Below are 20,249 nucleotides of genomic sequence, written 5' to 3'. Positions count from 1 at the left end.
AGGCTGAATTCCTTACCATTCCAAGATTATAGACAAGTAAAGGAGTTAATTTCAAGGTATTCAGCTATAGGACGAAGGTAAGATCAATCATTTTTGGCGATTACTTGACCTGCTGCACTACTACACGCAGACGGGCCTAGTGAATATTCGTTCCTTCCTTCATGTTCCTTGGCGTGTTCTTGGGCTGCAGATTTCAACACAACCAGTCTACAAGTGTGTATTGCGTTACAGCAAAGTGAATTTGCCTCTAATTTACACAACTGAACATCTTCACAGTATTTCCTACCTTTATAAACTGAGGACACTCATGGGAAGGATACTACAAAGTATGGCAGACATGCTCTCGTAAGGAAGTTGGAGAAAGCAAATTACAAATTGAATGTATGTAGTTTTTGAAGCAGTCGGGCATTCCTGCATGCACTTCGGCAGTATTAAAGTAGCCAGGGGAGAATGAAAGCCAAGACCACCCCCATACAGAGTCCTCACGTTCAGCCAAACAGTTGCACAGCTATAGATAAACCCACGAGTCTGCTCCAGTTAAACAATGGTGGCATGTAAACTGTTTCCCGTGTAGGTTTACTGCAAGTGCTTTCAGAAACATGGCTTTGCTGCTTCCAGCTTTTTGCCACATTGTTTTCCAAGCATTTTAAGATGTGCATGAGCAGCCAAAATATATATTTAGCATCCACATGGAAACATAAAATCAGTAGTAAATATAAAATATATCCCTTTGAGGTTCCATATAAATCTGCTAAGAAAAATTTAATGCATAAAACAAGAGAAGATTTATTGGGAGACAACAAAAAATTTTTTAAAGTTGCGCAAGATTTTTCAGATGTCGGCACATTCATCTTGTGTCTGCAGTTGTGGACATTACGCATTGTATATGTCGGGCAACACATGAGGGGGTATGGCTCCTCCGCTGCCAACAGAGCACAAGCATTAGAAAAATGCCTACAATATAGTATATATATATGCACGACTGTCACGCACACAATTAAGGTGATCATTTTGCTTCTGTTCATAGTGCAATGCAAATGACACTTTTTTCAGACCAAGTATGCAATGTTTTAATAATTGGCAGTGGTTTATCTCTAGTTAAACCTGGAGTGACGCAATAGCTACAGCTGGCCGAGTGGAACTTGCTCAGTTGAATTGCAAAGTCAGTGTTTCGCCGCTCCGTTTCGCTGGGCGTTCCTTCATCTTCGTCCCACTTGACACGGCGCATGCGCACAGCTGTTGCAGCTCGGTTTCGTCGGTGCGCGACTGGCAGCAGCAGCTGCTCCGCACCACGTGGCTGGTCACGTGCCGCCGCCACGCTGAAGGCTCGAAATGCTACCGTAATGTAGCTATCGCTACAATATCCATGAAGTATGCTGTCACCTATAATTTTTACACAGAACAGATCGTAACAGTACCTCTATTAGCTTGTTCTTGGTACTCAATGCACTGCAACATCTACCTACTCGCGAATATATGAATGATCTTTGAGTGTTAAGAAATGCAACAGCACCAAATCGTCAGGAAGGAAATGAAGTATTTATTCAAAAATCTACAACAGCAGGATCTAAAAAGAAATCAATAAATATAGTATTCTGTTCGTCTGCATTTACATGATATTTTTATTTCGAAGTTCTCATTTCCCTCCTTGCATCCCATTGTTAAAGTTCTTCACACAATTAGCATTTGTACAGACACAAAAGACAAGGCAGAAGAAAAGGGGGGCAGATAAAAGGAACAAGAAAAGAATATAAAGCTTGCAAAAATTCCCTGAAACAATGTGTGCAGCTTCCTTGATTGCATCCCACACAACTTCCTTCTATCCTCCTTGAAACACAAAAGATGATGAGTTGTGTGCTGTACAGAAAGGTGCATATGTTCAAAAAGTCTGCAGCACTTCCAAGGAGAGCCGGGGTGGGGGTGATGGAAACAATGCAACATCAATGCAAAGAAACGAACTACCACAACACACCTAGAACAAATGTACAGCAGAACTTGCTTTAAAAAGCTATTCTGTTCATCAGGCTGCACCATGTCACAACTCTGTCTCTCACTGCTTTTTTTTTTTTCTACCTGAAATCAAGATTAGAAACAGTGGAAGCAACAAAAAAGGAAAAGAAAGGCGCGACCAGCGCACTCTGCCTTCCTCAGCATATCACACCACCAAACAAAACAAACGAAAAAGCAACAAACTTTTGAGTTTATCGTAAGTGCGATCGATCTTCCACCTTTCAGCGTAAAGTGCCACTGAGTTCTCGAGCCCTGCTTGCTACCTACTAGCTCGCCGAAGCTAACGAAGTGCGAATGTGCCATCCGATTTCTCATTTTCATATTACAGAGCCACTTTGCAGGAGAGTCATTTCCAACACTTATTCCTCCCTGCACGAAGGCCAGTGGTGCAGAAACTTCGTTTGGGCATTGTCACCACCGAACGCTTATAGATGAAAAAAGCCTGCGGCAGCCTCTCGCCTGATGCTTTTCCACGGCCTGCGACGAAAGAAAACTGCAACAAACAGCCCCAGGCCTTGAAATCACCTGTAGCTAAGTTCGCTGCTCCTTTCTATAAACTCCTTTGGGCAGGGGGGAGTCTGTGCCTAAATTGAAGGGGAAAAAGAAATAGAAAAATAAGGAGGCTTTCCTTCCTGTGGAAGCGCAGAGCTCCACATCTGTGAACACGCTGCTTCAGCTAGTGCCTCGAGACTAGACATTCGCTGCCAGCACTCTTCGTTTCAGTTCCTGCCCTTTCGCGCTTTTTTTTTTTTAACACAAACTTGTGTTGAGAAACTGGAACAGACATGCCTCGTCACCGCCTTGCCTTACACAAAGCGGGCTAGCACAAATATATTACACACACTCGGGTTGTTTGGAGAGAAGAAAAGAAGCTTCCATCTCCCTCCATCGCCCCAAGCATTTGTCGTTAAATACTCGCTGCTCTCCAAGACAAGTCGGCGCAACAGCTTGCACGACCAAGCAGCTCATACGTCGAAGAGAAGAGAGGGAAAAAAAAAAGAATACAAATCACACTCAGTTACAGCCTAAAAGCACAACACAGGTGACAACAAAAAAAGAGATTAAAGCGGCCAGCAACACACAAGACAATGATCAGAAGAACAAGGTGAGCCAAAGAGACGCATACGCATACAAACACATGCATGACAGATTTTTTTTTTTTTCCCCTTGAGAACGGAAGACACCTAAAGCCCCAGCAAAGAGACAGGGGGGCACCACGCACAAAAGCAGATGCAAGAAGAAGACAACCACAACGAGAAACAGCGCTGACGCAGAAACTCCACCGCTGCCCTCGCCTGCCCATCATGAGACGCCGGCAGCAGCAGCTGTAAGGAACACAGCGAGGCGCAGCAGCGGCACCAAGGAACACTCAGAAGAGCAGCGGCAGCCACGGCTTCTTTTAAATACCAGGCCAAAATGAGCCAGTTATCGACAAGACAGGATGCCTGACCAGCCTCCTCAAAAGCAGCAACCACAGCCTTTGAGAAATGGAACCGGCAGAAGGGGGATGAGAAGGGAGGCGATATCTGAGGAGGAAGAGTTTTACCCTCACATTGCAGCATACTCTCTGACATGGCTCTGTGCGGAAGAACCGCCCAGCGGGAGCCGCCACAGCCCCCGATTCCAAGCTACAAAGTGGCATTGTGTAAAACCTGTCTTCTTCCTAATGAACACACACGAGTTTCCTGCACCATGCCAGCTTTCTTTCTCCTCTGTGCACGTTACATTTTTGATAAACTGGACTGCTGACATCAGCCTAAAGGAAGAGTTGAGCGCTGATGCTGGGGCATCTTTAAGGAGCAGCGAGAAATCTTGCCTTTCGAGAACTCTCCTCCCGAAAAAGGGGCTGGCTCAGGGAAGGGAGAGGATGAGAGGGTGAAGAAAAAAAAACAGCTATAACTGGAAGGCCACTCAGAGGAACAGAAGGGGGGGCAAGGACAGACTGCTCACACAGCCACCAGACCACACGGAGGCGAGCCAAACTGAACTGGAGGGGGTAACAGTGGGGGGGAACTTCGTCGTCTCACAATGCGCACACACGCGCCCACCGAGAATAGAAGCTTCGTCAGCAGGCCAACAGCAGCAATGGCCAGCAACAGCTGCTCCTCGGCAGCTGTGAGGAGGCTGAGCGAGGACAACCTCCGCCACAGGGGGGCCTTGCAAGGTGCTCGGGGAGGCGCGTGGTGCCGTCACCCAGGAGTGGCACTGGAACTCTGCGGGGACCATACCAGTGCAGCAGTGACTCCACTGGAGGAACTGGCCATTTACTGCAGTGAAATCTACCTATTCATAAATAGTATAGTGCGCAGCAACGTGTCCTGTCTGCCTCTCTACACCGTCCCATCATTCAAGCTGGCTTACCCAAATTTCGTAAACATCAACACAAGCAGTCTTCGGCACACCTTCACATGCCAGACTTGCTACAACATGGAAGCCATGCTGCTCCATGCTAAAGCTCCCCGCAAGCCACACCATTTCCTTGCCATTATTAGACAAGAGGCTGTTGTCGCCAAGGTGGATTATACATCAAGGTGGACACATAACGTATGTGACAGAGCGCAATAATTGGATGACTAATTAACTAAGAATACCTAACCAACTTTTTATTTTAGATTTTAAGGAGCCAAATTTTATCACAAAATTGAAGGCCGTCAACATCAACAGTTCAGTTCAGTTCCGTTTATTTCAGTCATGTACAATGGCTGAGGAAAAAGGAAAAAAAGCCGCGCATGTGGCTTGACAAAGCTCCAATCTCCTGTAGCGATTAGACACGGCATGGCAGATAATAAAAAAACAAGAAATACATGAAATAAAAAATATGTACAATATCTTATATTAGACCATTAGCATAGTCTCTGTACTGTTACACACAGGCAAAAGATAGCAGATTAATCATCATATCACATGGATACTTAGTATATTTTAAGATTGGATACTATTCATTGTTTTGTAGGAGCATATTTCTGATACTTTTATATGAAACGGAGAGAATGGATAGATTAGTGCAAGTATCTGTTCAGGAACGACGGTAATACATATCTTAGTGTCCGTAATTTGTGCATGGACAAGGTACATACCAGTATTCATAGTGTCTTGTATTATGAAGAACGGTATTTTCCAGTAGATTAGCAAAGTCAGCTAAAATTTTTTTTTTTTTTATGGGGATTTAACGTTCCAAAGCGACTCAGGCTATGAGGGACGCCGTAGTGAAGGGCTCCGGAAATTTCGACCACCTGGGGTTCTTTTATGTGCACTGACATCGCACAGCACACGGGCCTCTAGAATTTCGCCTCCATCGAAATTCAACCGCTGCGGCCGGGATCGAACCCGCGTCTTTCGGGCCGGCAGCCGAGCGCCATAACCACTCAGCCACCGCGGCGGCTCGCTAGAAATGTAGTGTCACATAGTACTGATGGATGACACTTGCATCCATAATGCGGTATATTAAGTTTTCAAGTTTTAGGTTTTCAAATTTTCTTAAACCGCAATGCAGTTTGAATCATCAACGGTCAAAAATCCAGCTTCAAAGCTCACCGAGTTGGCTTTCCTACATTGCATATTTATAAAATGGCGTCGTTTGCATTTTTTAAGCATCAAACATTGACATCGTTTGTGTATTTGATGATGTAGAAGTTACCTTAATTTCGACGACGACACAACACACAGCTAAGCCATCTTAAAAATATGCAATGCACTACAGAAATTCATTTGCCGGAGCACCTTTGTCATTTTGTCAGAAAAAGAGACTGAGTATCATTACATGGCATTGTAATTCGTTGAAGTAATGGATGCCAGCAAAGCCTTGCATGCTTTTTTTTTTTTTCACTTTGTGTGTGGGCACAGGTATAAAAAGTGCAACTTTGCAATCAATGGCACATTTTCTCACCACAGCAACATTTATGTGATTGTGCCTCTGTTGCTTCCTAGTTTTTCAGCACTTCTGTGTGGCAATCTCAAATGAAAGGCTCGTGCACACCTAAAGAAAAATTTCTGCCTAAACCACTGCACCAATTTTGTTGAAATGTGATAGCAGTGTGGGCCGATTGCAGGGCTCAAGTCGAGCACTACATGCTCATCAAGAATTAGTTTCACAACCTGCACTGTTGTCTGTCTTCAGACAGCGCAAGGGACTGCAGAAGGGACATGACTAGCTTTTTCACTCATGTAGCCAAAACTGCTACACCCTCCCCATCTGAAAACCGCCTCTAGCAGCATGCCTACCATTGTGTACTATCAACCTGTTTGCCAATTACTCTTAAGAGCAAAAACAACTGTGGCATCGCTCCTTTCTAATGCACAACTTTCAAGCATGCCCGTCTGGCTAATGATGCAATGTGCCAGAAGGTGTGCCTCCCACGGCTACTTCTGACAAGAGCCTCTCATTCACACCAGCACTCCCTTGCTCTCAAGTGCATACAATTATTGGCCTCCTTGCAAGTAACTTGCTTCTGTGCCTCTTGTCACCAGCTGTCCCACTGGCGCAATCTTAGTCTTCCAACCAAGTTGTTCAGTCACAAACGAACACCAAAAAGGATTAGGAGTGACCACCCACAGGCGTTACTGCGGAGAGACAAAGAAAGTGAGGCGAGTAGCATCGCTTACCCGAGATGGACACACGAACAACCAAGAAAGAGGCAGCGGCAGCATCCGCTCAGGAGGAGGAGGCCGCAGCGGCAGCCTGCTGGGGCAGCCTGTTGGCAAAGCGTGCTTGAAACAGCTGGGTCTCCTCGAAGACCAGCACCTTCAGCTGCTCCTTGGGCAGGTCGTCAAGCTCCGTTTCAAACTTGAAGGGCTCATCTGCCACTGGCTGCAAGGTAGGCGCGCACCCACAGTGGCAAGTGAGAAGTTGTACACACAGCAGCAAAAAACAACATCCCTCCAGAGGAAAAAAATGCCAACCGTTGCCAAGCTTGCAAAATGGGTGTCAAATTCTGAAATTGTGCATGCCCTTGTGCGCTTTCTAATGATTTAGCAAGCCAGAAAGATTCTGACACTGAATCCCGAAGTCAATATACTGAGCAATGTCTTAATGTCTCCATATGGTGTCTTCATGCTGGCTGAGAATTCATTTCCGTCAAAAGAAGTTGCTCAGCAGTGCAAATACCGTATTTACTCGAATGTAACGCGAGAGTAGACTTCTGGCGTGCGACAGAAAAACCGAAAGAACCTGAATGTGACGCGAGGAACCGACATCGCACAGTTCTGAGGGTCAAAGACAACCTTATTGAAATACAGACCAAACAGGCATTCCTCTACACCCTCATCCTCACGGCAGTTGTCGCCGTCACTGTCATCATCACAGCTTGACTCTTCTTTGTCACTAGCTGCCTCCCACAGCAGGTCGTCCTCGCTTCCGTCTAGAGCATTTGAAATTGAGCATTTCTTAAATGCGCGGTAGCCCAAATCATGAGGCAGCCCGTACCAGGCTGCTGAAACCCAGTGGGGAAACGGTAGACGCGCTTGGGCCTTTCAGCCTACCTGCAGGTGTTGTTGATCCGCTTTCAATACACTCCCAGTATAATTGTCGCAAGCGATCCTCGAAGGGCTTGTTCATGCAAACGTCCAGAGGCTGAATGGAGGTCATGCCACCCGGTATAACAACGAGATGCATTCGGTCGCGCTGTAGCTTTTGTTTGACGCCGGGTGTCAGGTGACCTCGGAAAGAGTCCAGAACCAATATTGCTTCCGGATGCAGCAATGCGCCTGGTTTTCAGTCCCACACGCTTTGAATCCAATCTATGACAAGATTCGAGTCCATCCAACTTTTTTCGTGGCAGCGCACGATAACGTCTTTCGAGAAAGTTTCCTTCGGGATCATCTTCGGCGAAAAATGATGAACGGAGGGAGCTTGCGGCCGTCAGCCAAACATGCCAGCATAACGGTAATCCGATTTTTTTCGTTGCTTGTGCTTCGAAGGCGAACTTCATGCTCACCAGACTTGTGCACTGTTCTGGACATAGGCACGTCCAGGTACACGGGGGTCTGGTCGGCATTGCCGATATGTCCAAGTGGCATGTTGGTAGAGTGACGAAGATCGATGACGTAGCGCTGGAATTTTCGAAGTTTTGATTCGAAGTCCCCGGGCAGCTTCTGGCAAATATAAGTCGTGCATCGAAGAGAGAACCCAGCCCTTCGCATAAACTTCTGCACCCAGCCTCGTGATGCCTTAAACTGGTTTTGGGTCAAACCCGTGTCCCGCGCAAGCTCCTGCGCTTTGCACTGAAGCATTTCAATGCTTACTCCAAGTAGTCGGGAACGTTGCTCGCTAATGAACTCTGCAAGGCAACGCTCCAACTCCGGGAAGCGGCCTTTCTTGGGCCCCCGAAAGCCTTTTCACAGGCTGTTGCAGTTAAACAATTCCTCGCTATGTTTCCTCCATCCCCTGATCGTCGATTCGTTGACGTCCAGACGTCTTGCAGCCGCTGAATTTCCCAGTTTCTCAGCAAGCAGAATAGCGTTGCGCTTGAAGCCAGCTGTATACTGAGCACGTGAGCACACCATTCCGCTTGAGGACAACTCGACTGTTTGATGGGGATAGGCCTCAAACTCAAAGCACGGAACGCACAACTACACGCACTGGCACCAAACACGAGAAAGAGCGAACAAAGCGCGCTGCTCCATGCCCTGCTGCCTGATAGTCATGTGGACACGTTTTTGCATCAGTTGCAAGGATTAACAGACAGATGGCGGTGGGATCGCTCGCTCCTTTGCTGGCGTCTTGGCGGCGATTGCGAGCGCTCGGTGCCTCCGAGATGGCTGTTTCATTTTGCTGTCACGGAGGCCACACAACCTCACTACAGCTTGCGAGCATTCGTCAAGAGGTAGCGCCCTCTCATCGCGCCAGTGACTAGCTGACGTCGACTCTTGTCGGCTTGTTCTCACTGACGTCGTCTCTTCTTTTTTTGCGCTTGCGATTAGGTTGACGCTTTGTCCTAGTAGTTGTGACCTGTGGTTCGCCTACCGGTTGACTGGCGAGTTGGAGTGCGTGATTTCGAATGACCAGTATGATCAACGCAAACGTTTGACACATGAAATGATTTTAATAGTGTGTGTGTTTGGTGCTCTTCATAACGTTTTTAAACCTAGTATTCGATTGTAACGCGGGGGGTGACACTTCCTTTCTACTTTCGGTAAAAAAACTCGCGTTACGTTCGAGTAAATACGGTAAGCTGCATAAGAGATTATCATACTGATTTCTTTAACATAAAATCAGTGCTGCATCCTTTGTACATATGTTGAAGCGCTTGACTTCATATACCTCTCGGAGTGTTTAAGAAGCCAAGACCAAATAAGCAAGGTCATTGGCAAGGTCTTAGAGGGCAACTCCAGTGATCCTTCCAACATTTAGAGCTCATGATCGCATCACATTCCTTGGCCTCCCCTGTCTCTGGCACTAGAAACGGTTTTTCAATATACCAAGCGGAACTATATTTAAAGCGCCAAAAAAAGCAAATCAGAACTGGTTCGTGGCCAGAGACAATGCTCCGGTTGATGCAGCGATGATGTCACAGACATGATTATAAAAACCCTCATATGAGCCTTGAATTGCTGAAATAGCAACTGTGAATGATGATGCTGTTCATAAAATGCCTCACACGGCTCAATACAAGCCTCAAAATTCGGCGTTCACACAGGCGGGCAATAACATGCAACTAACCTTTATGACCTCGAAAGCAATGTTGCCCACATAAGTTACCTGGACTGAGGCCATTAAAAACGGAAAAACCTTAAATCAGTTTGAGCCGGAATGAATTGCCATACAGCTTCCAAACTTGGTGGAAAGAATTAGGATTGAGTGGAAAACCTGCAACAAAAGTTTACTCAGAACACGTGAATATCATAAAGATCCCCAAAGTTGTCCTTCAAGCATTTGCTCATATATGACTCCTGACTCATGGCTTTGTGTGTGTTATCATGCTCTACACTCACTTCTCTAGTCAAGTAAGGAGGATCAACCCCGGTGTTTGGTGCACCATGTGCGATTTCCAGTACTCAAATTGGATTTTCCAATATCTGACGCTATTTGATTCAAATTTGACCTGGCATTTAAGTTCGAGCCTGAAATTTGCCATGCATTTTTGATCAAGTATATTTTTAATTTTATTATGAACCTTTTCTTTCTATTTCGGAATTAAGATTTGATTGTTTTGACCAGATTTTGATGCTCTTCCCATTTCTTGACTTTTTTTTCTTACTTTCACTTCCACCGTACTTGTTTCCACCTACAGTGTCATCTATCATTTGCTATCTTAATCCCACAGTTACTTTTACAAGAAGCCACATTGTATTTTCCAAGATTTTTTCCCCAAAAAAGCTTGCATGTCTATTCCTTCAAAACTTTTCACTAGCACCTAGCGCTCTAAGACCCACTGAAGGTATTTTGAATAAGCACCGTCTGGCGCAGAAAGCTGGCCATTTTGAACCTAGGATTTCAGCTCACAGCCCAAGAGAAGCTTTGCAGCACGACTGCAGCACCATAGAACCACACAATTGTTTCTCCAGATAATTCTCCACAGACAAGGGTACTTATACAGGGTAGCTCACCTCATCTCCCGGGTCATAATACTGCTCCAGGTAAGGGTGCGCAAGGGCCTCCTCGACATTTATTCTCCGATGGGGGTTGAATGTCAGCATCTTGTCCAAAAGGTCCAAGGCTGCATTGAAAGAAAAGAGTGGTTCAGAGCAATGGCTTGAACACATCAAGAAATGCTTTGCAAGACTTCACTTACTTACAGTAGCACTAGGTCTCAAAGCGACAAAGTTCACTCATGTAGTAAACTCTTTCGTTAACGCACCACTAGGCTTTGATCACCGGTGACCAAAAAATTCAAACCGTTACGAGAGCGCAACCAGGGCTGCTACTGACTTGCTGAGTCATCTGGTTCGTTGTTCACACATTGAACATTCATTTCCTGCGTAACCTGTATTTCTGCCGCAAGGCGGTAATTTTTGAAATGCGCTTGAAGTTGAGGGTGTGGCGCTGAACACTCTTAGCAAGGTGTCAACGTCGGGAACGGCGTGTGCTCGAAACAGCCCCGTTGCACGCAATCCTGCTGCGTCTGCACCATATATTTTTGATGCATCGAGTAGCAGAGACTTCAACGATGATATTGCATCGTCAGGTTTTGTTTCCGACGCTAAAACTGCACAACCAGAGCCCGGAACGTTGGCGTTGGCCTGTTTATTTTCTTGTTCCCCATCCGTCTGTGCAATCCAGAGCGCTCCTATGGAGCCGCTACTGTGATGCTGCGCCATTTAGTTTGTTCTTCAGAAACTACAGTTTCGCTTTCTGTGTAGACTGCAATTTCCCCATGAGGAGCGAATTTTTGAAAAGTCCTTGAAACGGAGGGCATGGCGTAGGGCGCTCCCAGCACGGTGACGGTGCGTGCTCGCAAAAACCCCGCTGCACGCGATGCTACTGCATTGGCAACAGATATTGTTATAGTACACAGTCGCGAAGCAAAGAGGACGTTGTTCTGTCGCTGGGCAGTCGACGACGACAAAGACGCTGCAGCATCTAGTGATAGTGCTAATTTCTGGTGTGTCTTCTGTGTTCCTGCTGCTGAGCTATCGTTCCTGCTCCTGAACTAACCCCGTAATATTTGGTGGAGGTGCTGGGTAATCATAGCCATGCTGGTCCTGGGTGTGCGGCGCGCTGCGTCGGTCTTGTGTTCCTGGTCCGCACCGCCCGGCTGTGCACCAGCCTGCCTGACTACAACCGACCTCGCCGTTCGTCCCAGCCCCGTCCTGACCACAAGACATGACGAATTGATCCTGACCAGACCCGACAGATCCGCGACACGTGAGCACACAGCCATCCCCCTGCCATACCGTTTGGTGCGTCCATGGACCTCGGCCGTCCGCTCAAGGTGATCTGTGGCCCGGAAGCTTCCAGGACCAGCGCTCATCTGATCATCATCTGCTAATCTCTTTCATCGTGACGGCAAGCCTGCATCTTCTCTTCTGTGTTCATCCCTCCTGTCATGCCCATCGTCATGTCCTGTTTCGATGCATTGTGTAGCAGGGCATCTGACGACGATATTGCATTGTCAAATTTTGGTTCAGACGCTCAAAACTGCGAAAACAAAGCTCAGAATGTAGTCCTGTTAGTTCCGCTTTCGGTTTACGGTACTCTTGTGCGAACGGAGCACTGCTATGAAGTCTTTAAGGTGATGCGGTGCTATCTGGTTCGATGTTCAGAATATATCAGTTTCATTTTTTGTGTAGATTGCAATTTCCCCACAAGGTGCGAATTTTTTAAATGCCCTTGAAGCGGAGGTTACGGCATATGCCGCCCCAAGCATGGCGTCAAGCGCGGGGACTCTGCGCATTCGAAAAAACCCCGCTGCACGCAATTCTACTGCATCGGCAACAGATATTTTCGACGCATCCAGTATCAGGCTTTCTGACGATGGAATTTTGGTTCAGATGCTGGAAAGACGCAAACAGAGCCCGGAACTTTGGTCTGTTAGAGATATTTGTATAACACTTGAGTTTGTATAATTTTTCTCAATTTTTCCTGAAGTATTAGTTACAATATGCATTTTTAAATTTTAGAAAGCACGCTTATCAATCTTTATTTTGGCACATAGCATAATACTACCTTTTTTTTTGTCATATCAAGGACACATTGTAATCAGCCTTTTCAAAGAGCGTAAAGAAAAAATTTATAGCACAAAAAGTATTTGAGTTATAACTTTTACATCTTAGTGCCAAGTAATAAAAAGGATTTGAATCATTTTGTAACTTCTAGATTTTTTTCATAAATTATTTTGGAGAGTTACTGTCATGTAAATACAATATTTTTTGTTTTCTATTTCTTTCATAATATTTAAAACAAGTATTTGCATTGAAGTAAATTTTATTAGAAAGCGCATTCAATTTCTGTCACTGTTATGCATTTTGTACACTTTTACCTATCACATGTTTTCTAGGAAAAATGTTTATCTGAGACCTACGAAAAACAGTCCTTTTTTCCCATGGTAACGAAGGAGTTAAAGACCTTGCAACTTTAACACACCTACTGCAACAACGCAAGTACAAAGAGAAAAGTTTAGAGACAGTGCTATCAAAAGCTGGGAATGATGAAGAAGGCAAATTATTTGCAAGTGTTAGCGCATGGTACCCAAGCAATTTTTATCCACTGTTCATCTTCATCGAAGCCTTGATTAAATGAAGCTTCACAGAAGATGCTTGGTGACCGAAGAATTTCACAATAAGAATCAACGCTGGAAGTCGCACTGATGCTTTCGGCTGTAACTATCAGTGTCATTTTTGTTACTAGCCCAAGTGTGCAGTTTATATGAGCTGTGTTAGCAGGCCCGGGTGAGACAGCCTTCCATGCATCCCTTCATTATTTTTGTCGCTGCACTACAAGCCCGCCAACAGCACTACTGCAGTTACAACCCAACAGCCAAAGGCGCACTAGCAAGCACAGAACAACAGAAGTCTGCATAGCAGTACACTTCACAGTTACAACACATTCATGCTCCCAGGTAAACACAGTTACCGTGTCGCACAAGAATTCCTTTGAGAAATGCAGGAGAGGACGGACACTGCAATAACAACCGAGAGACCAGCACCTGTGCAGACTGCTGCTGTGGCAAGGGTCCCCAGCATTGTCAATACAACCAGAGAGGCACTCGCGATGACTAAAAGCAGCTGGCAACAAGAAGCAAGAAACGACAATATCGACAGGGCTGCATACCTTTGGGGTCGGCATCCGGGTAGAGCTTGGACCAGGGTATCTTGGCCTTGTGGGGAAGTGACTGGAGGTAGGAACGCGCCTTCTCGTTGATAATGCAGTTGAGGTCGTCAGGGCCAGGTGAGCCCAGGACACCGAGGATATGGTTGAGCTGGTCCAGGTAGTGCTTGCCCGGGAAAAGTGGCCGGTTGGAGACCATTTCGGCCAGGATGCATCCAACCGACCAGACGTCGATGGCTTGGCTGTAGCCCTTCGAGTTGAGCATAATCTCGGGGGCCCGGTACCAGCGCGTTGCCACATACTCTGTCAGGAAACCAGTGTGGTCGTGCTCGGGGTCTGCCACCCGCGCCAGCCCAAAATCACAGATCTGCGCACAAATCAGTGAACAGACCACCTTCCCTCAAAGAGTGGAACACGGAGCTTGCTTTCTTCTGCTTCCACAAAGGTCACCACGTAGAAACACAAGCCCACCCCGCACCACTGTTCTGTCGAATTACTCATAATAGAGTAACAGCAGCCTAAGGCCTAAAATGAACCAATAATTCTGTTAAAACTGCAAAGGCAAACAGCACAACCACTAAGCAGCTAGCAATAGGATGGGAAAATATGTCTGAAGAGCTGTAGTTGACATATGCTTTGCAAGCAGTGTCGAAATGTGCATATACACTCGCACCAACCAAGACAGATGAAGTCTACACTGTGCACTGATCTCTCAAAGCAGCCACAACCAGAATACCAGCACTGGGATTCCTAACTGTATGTTGATGGCCTGCAGCACAAATATATGCAACATAACATTGCAATAAATAATCTGACACCTTCTGCCATACCCTGCCACGAAACAGACAGCAATAACAGACATGTCCCTTGCTGTGACAAGTAAAGTTTCTTGTCAAGTGACGGCAACTTTTTGGCAGTTTCTTGGCTAATACACCTGCTACGAAAGAAACAAAAAACTTACCAAAAGCATATCAAAACTGAAAAGGCATTTCAAATCTCAGCCTGTCTTAAAACAGTGCGGAGGATGAGATGTAAATTTAGTTGGACAGGCAACAGTCCTGCATGTCCCTCTTTGCTACGAAAGTGAGCGAGAGATGGAACTATATTTACATAACAGACAGATGAGGCACTCACAGAATTGAAGCTGGCACATTTTTATGTGACATGCTTCTCCACACATAACAAAAGGAATGACCACACCAAACAGAACAGGAAGCAGAAGCATTTCCATCCCTTCTTCTGTAGCATCAAAGGCAAACTTCAGACTTCTTACACTACTTCTTTTCATGTTAGATGCAAGGACATTGCGTCGAAACCTGCTTCACTAGAGTCCAACTCATGTAACGCCTTGCTAAATTAACGTGCTGCCACCCCTCTTGGGTCTGCACCCTGCCACGTGAAAGCAAGTATAGAGGCGATTCCTGTCATGAGAAACACATTGAAGGTGGGCACGTAACACTTGACATAAACGGTCGAACACAAGCAAAGATCCTAGCCAAGAAAGCAGGCCATGCCCTGCTACTTCAATGGTCACGCACCTTAAGGTCGCAGGTGGTGTTGAGGAGGAGGTTGCTGGGCTTGAGGTCCCGATGCAGCACATTGGCAGAGTGGATGTACTTGAGGCCACGAAGTATCTGGTACAAGAAGTAGCAAATGTGGTCGTTGCTCAGTTTCTGCGTCTTCAGCAGCTTGTACAGGTCTGTCTCCATCAGGCACTGCACGATATAGCTACACGTAGTACGACAAGCCTCTGGTCAAGGACAACAACATGGCAGCTGTTTCCAAGCAAGGACTGCATCTAGGAGGGGCTAGAGGGACCAAAAATGTGACACAGCACATGGACCAAAGTACTGAGCTTGGTCAAAGTTGTTGTCACTGTGGCTAGCCTTAATGCTACCTTCCAGATATTGACAGTCAATGAAGCAAGTGCACCACCATGAATTGATATGGACGAAAGTAAGAGTTCACCCCAATTTCTCGGACATTGAAGAGCAAAGTATAAATGCTAAGATACTTGTTGGCACCCGCCATGCAAGCAGAGAAAAGCCACTTTATTCACTCTATAAGCTGAAGACTTAACTGTAGGCTTTTGCTTATCACCTGCATTTTGCTGAAGCAGTGCCACAAGACTGAAGTTTGCTGACACTACTGAGAAAAATATGTTAACTACAAGCACAAATTACAACAAAACAATGCCCAAGTGAGATACGACCGGCAACAGGTAAAAATGTAAAGGATACACATCCTTCATTTGCTCAATTGTTGGTGCCCGAATTATGTCTCTGATGTCTATAATCTGAAAACAAAAAGATTGATGTATTAGGAAGGTGAGCACAGAATGAAAAAGATTGTGCAAGGCTACACTCAACCTGCATGAAGCAAAAATAACTTGTAGCAGCTACCAAGAATTTTCAAACGACTGTTAACAAGGCTAGGAGAATGACACTAAAATGACAACCACTCAAAAAAAGAAAGCAAATGCTGTAAAACAACAAAAGGTAACAAGAAATCACACACAATGTAGTTCCCTCCCAACATCACCGCAAGAAATGGCCATTACCAATAAAATATTAACTTCCATGTGCAAAACAAATTTCTCTTGGGTGCCATATGCTACAAAGGTATATTCAAGCGGAAACCACAGCTCCCACAAGCATAAACCTCCCGGCCTTTCACCAGCTTTTCTTTTACTTTTTTTACTCATCCAACATTTTACACTATTTTGTGTTTTAAAAGATCGTCGGTTGATCTCTGCGTTGCTTAAGTTTCTCAAGTTAGGTACCTCACAAAGAGCTTTACAATCTCAACACGAAATGTTAAATACGACAACATTAGACATAGCTGCAATCTGTTACTGGCTCCTTTTTACTTTCTAACATGAAAATGTTGGTGAAAAATAAGGAAATATTTTTCTCTGTCAGCTATCTGCGTGGCTCTGCGATGAAACCCTAATGTGGCTACAGGCTTGTTCAGGCAGCAGAACTAGTGAAGCGTGTGCTAATATAAGCTGTCATTGCAAGGTCCTCCAGACACGGCAGAGATGCTGCTTCTACAGCTGAACTTTAGCTAGATGCAAATGCTAAAAGGTCCATGAAGTGATGGTATCTCAGCAAGTGATGAAAGATTATTATAAAAATATGCCAGACTCTCAATGTTCTTTAGGCACAGCTGTGATGCTACTTCTACAGATGAAGTATGTTGCAAGACTTACCAGCCGCTACAAGTTTCTGTTGCAATTTCCTTGCATGTATTAGTAGCAAAATTTCAAAAAGACGTGAATTTTGTCTCATTTTAATGGTGGAGGCATAAGCAAAACTAACTGAGCCTTAGCTGTGAAAAGCCGAGTTTTCACTACTCCATGAAGAAAATGAACTTGCTGGAGCAGGTTCGCATCAGAAGCTGGCTTTTGGACTATTCTTTGCACAGGGCAACAGTGCGACTTCAGGAGACAGCAGGTTCAAGCAAGACATCTAATGCTATGGCTTAGATTATTTTGTTGACATACAAAAACCTGCACAATATACCTCAATATACTAAAGAGAAAACAAGAATCTGCAATAAAAATATAAAGGTCAATTGGCCAGGCAACTGCCAAGCTAAAGGCAGTTGTATATAAGGTAATGCATGCGAAGAAATTTCTACACAAAATTATCTTGAAAAGTTGTGCATGACCTCATGCATCAGAAAGTTCTTTATAGTTATCTGTATGCCAATTACAGATGTCCACACAAACAGCCATGCATCAAAGTACTAAAAGTAAAACATATGACCAAAAACAGCATAGCATGAACACAAAACACTTCTATTAGTGAAGCTGCCATTCAGTTTTTTTTTTTTTTTTTAGTAAAAGAATATGCAACAGTAAAACCAAGGTTGTGCCAATGAGCTCTGAAACAAGTACTTTCAGAAACCAGAAAGAATAAGGTAGTGATGTAAAGCAAACATGTTCACTTACATTTTCATGTTTGAACCGCGTCAATATTTTAATCTCCCTCAACGTCCTTTGGCAATAGGTCTGGTGTTCGAAGGGAGAGATCTTTTTGATGGCTACCTTTTCGTTGGTTTCATTGTCGAAAGCAGAACTGCAAAAAAAGGAGACCACGCACATTGAGTGCAAAGTAGGCAATAGTGCTGGATCTGAAAGAATTCTCATTCACATGGTTCAGTTGCCATGAAACGCCGACATTCTGTCACTAAAAGCAAGTGAACAGAATTGCAACAACTCAACTAATTATGTGTCTTCCGTTCAACTTTGGGTAACCCAAATTGGTGAACCTGAACAACACTCTTGAAATGTCCACTCTGGTTAAAATGTTTCCCCATATCTGCGCATGCAACGCTCCATTTCTTTTGTGTGTCTAGTATTATCTGATAACTGCTACCGAAGGAGCTCTGTCCACACCACAGTAGCATTTTATTTTCCGTGGGTTTATTCACAATCGTCGTGCCTGTGTCCAAAAACCGTTTCAGCGCTGTGCAGAGCTCTGACGACACTCCAAACCACACCTCGCAGTCACGTAACCTACAGACCGACTCTAGCCACGAAAAGAGCGTTCATCTCACAGCAGCAGACTGAACTACGAACGAAAGGGGTCAAACATAATCTGACACGTTCGCAGATTTGTCTCTCACAATGCTCACGTATACGGTAAGTGTCGCGAACCTTATCACCGAGTAAAGAGGTTCCTCCGCCGGCGCAATCGCCGTCCGGAACTCGAGGACAGATGTCAAGCCGCTGGGCGTGTCAAGAATCTCGCGTTGCGACGTATGCTCGCTGCGGGCAGTGGTTTTCCTACCGCCAAGCGCACGCCAGGTGATCGCGGAAACAGACGCGCGTTGGTGTCCCCAGGTTACCCCGAACGACACAGAAAAAAAGAGAAGCTAGGACGTTAACCATGCGGAGGCACCCGCTGTCACGTTTGGTGCCACCGCACGTTAGGAATGTAGCCGCGTATCAAGTATTTGCATGCCGCACCGCAGCCGGCGCCTAACCGCGCAATGTCGCGAAGTATGAACTACCGAACGCCCCGACCGCAACAAACGCAGCCGAGTCGCAGGAAAACGCCAGCAGGACGCCAAAGAGGTGCACAGCAGACAAGAAAAGTGACGCGGCAGCGCGTCCGCAGACGAACTGACATGCGGCACGCACGGCCGCACACGCATTATGTATACAGCGAGGCTAGGATAACGGCTCCTCGCGCAGAAAACAGCAATTTTTGAGCAGCCAGGCCTTTCGAGAACCCTCTGCCATACACTCGCCGGCTATGAGAGGGCGAGGAAATAAAAAGCGCCGGTTGTTCACTAAATCTGAACGGCTGGCATAAAAGTTGGATGAATGTCAGCCAGCGCCTACCGGCGCCCGAACCCCGAATGCCCGGGCACACGAGACCTTCGCGGGCCGCTGACAAGCACGAGCAGCGCAGCAGAAAAGAGCGCTGGTAAAAAGAAAACGCGTGCATCCGCCACAGTTTCCTCCGCACGGCCTCAGACAGCCGCGAAATGCGGCCGCGGAGGCGTTTGTCGCTCGTTTCGAGTTGAACAAACCGCACGAAAAGGGGGAAACACTCGCAGCTCGAGGCGAAGGCTCTTTGACATTTACAGGCTTGTCGCATTGCCTAGAAACTGCAGTTCGGCCGATGGCCGCGCATTAGTGTTGTGCTACCGACACAAGGTCAATTCCGCCTTGCGAGTGACGGCACGCAGCGCCTATTGATAGCTTCGGCAGAGCGTATAAAATCATTGCAACATCCCATACAGCGGGCCCGGCGCGCGGGGCACCTCGCATTAGCGCGAACCGCAGACAGGCGTCTGTGCTCCACAATCGGTCCGTTTCTTGGCTGTCCAACAGCGCGTTCGGCGCTGCAGCTGGCCGGAAAGTCGTGCACAAATCAAAATCATCCGCGAGGCAGCGAAAGGCTTAATCCTGATGAATGACAACTGTTGCATTATCGTGGGAGCCCCATGCAGACGCCTAACATACAGAGCGCTCGTGCAAGCAGTCGTGCCAGTGCAATTTTGAACAGCATTTTAAAGTTCGCGACGTAATATTAGGCTTCTACTCACACGACCATGCCATAGGCTCCTTCTCCGATGTAGGCTAAATTCGTATACCGCGGTGCAACTTCAAACACTTGGCCTCTGACAATTTCCGTCGCCTTGGGTTCGCATTCACCCAACTCGTTGGTCGCCATTTTCGTGACCAACGCTCTCACCAGCTCCCTTCAGTCCTCCAGCGTGTTCGCACTTTCCATAGGGCGACGTCAGAGACACCGGACGTGACGTTGATCTGGGTCACACGAGGATTGGCCGGCAGCTGCAACAGTAGCGACCAATCGATTTACACGACACCAGCTGACGTCACTTAAGCGGACATGACGCTGACCAGGGAAGGAAGATAATTGGCTGCCTTCAGCTCCGGCTTCCGCGATTCTCCACTGCGGATGGTCTGCAGGTGCCGAAGTCCACCGGCGGTTCATTGCGCGGAGCGCTTTTCGAAGCAGTACCGCAGTTCGCGGGATGCAGATTAGCGAAAAAT

General features: G+C 46.3%; 1 protein-coding gene across 1 annotated transcript; it reads right to left on the bottom strand.

The window, feature by feature from the left end:
* Nucleotides 1–1,520: 1,520 nt before the first annotated feature.
* On the bottom strand, nt 1,521–19,962 carry rl (Mitogen-activated protein kinase rl). The gene is made up of 8 exons (XM_077653835.1): nt 19,778–19,962; nt 17,670–17,796; nt 15,955–16,010; nt 15,253–15,442; nt 13,718–14,081; nt 10,555–10,664; nt 6,613–6,817; nt 1,521–4,223 (listed from the first exon to the last, which is right to left on the bottom strand). Exons 1-7 carry the CDS (start codon nt 19,903–19,905, stop codon nt 6,662–6,664), a joined length of 1,131 nt encoding a protein of 376 aa, XP_077509961.1. The 5' UTR covers nt 19,906–19,962; the 3' UTR covers nt 1,521–4,223; nt 6,613–6,661.
* Nucleotides 19,963–20,249: the final 287 nt, after the last annotated feature.

This window comes from Amblyomma americanum, chromosome 2 (genome assembly GCF_052857255.1).
Source record: "Amblyomma americanum isolate KBUSLIRL-KWMA chromosome 2, ASM5285725v1, whole genome shotgun sequence".
In the NCBI taxonomy this organism is placed as follows: domain Eukaryota; kingdom Metazoa; phylum Arthropoda; class Arachnida; order Ixodida; family Ixodidae; genus Amblyomma; species Amblyomma americanum.
The sequence above is the reverse complement of the archived record's forward strand: the minus strand, read 5'-3'. Positions and strand labels throughout refer to the sequence as shown.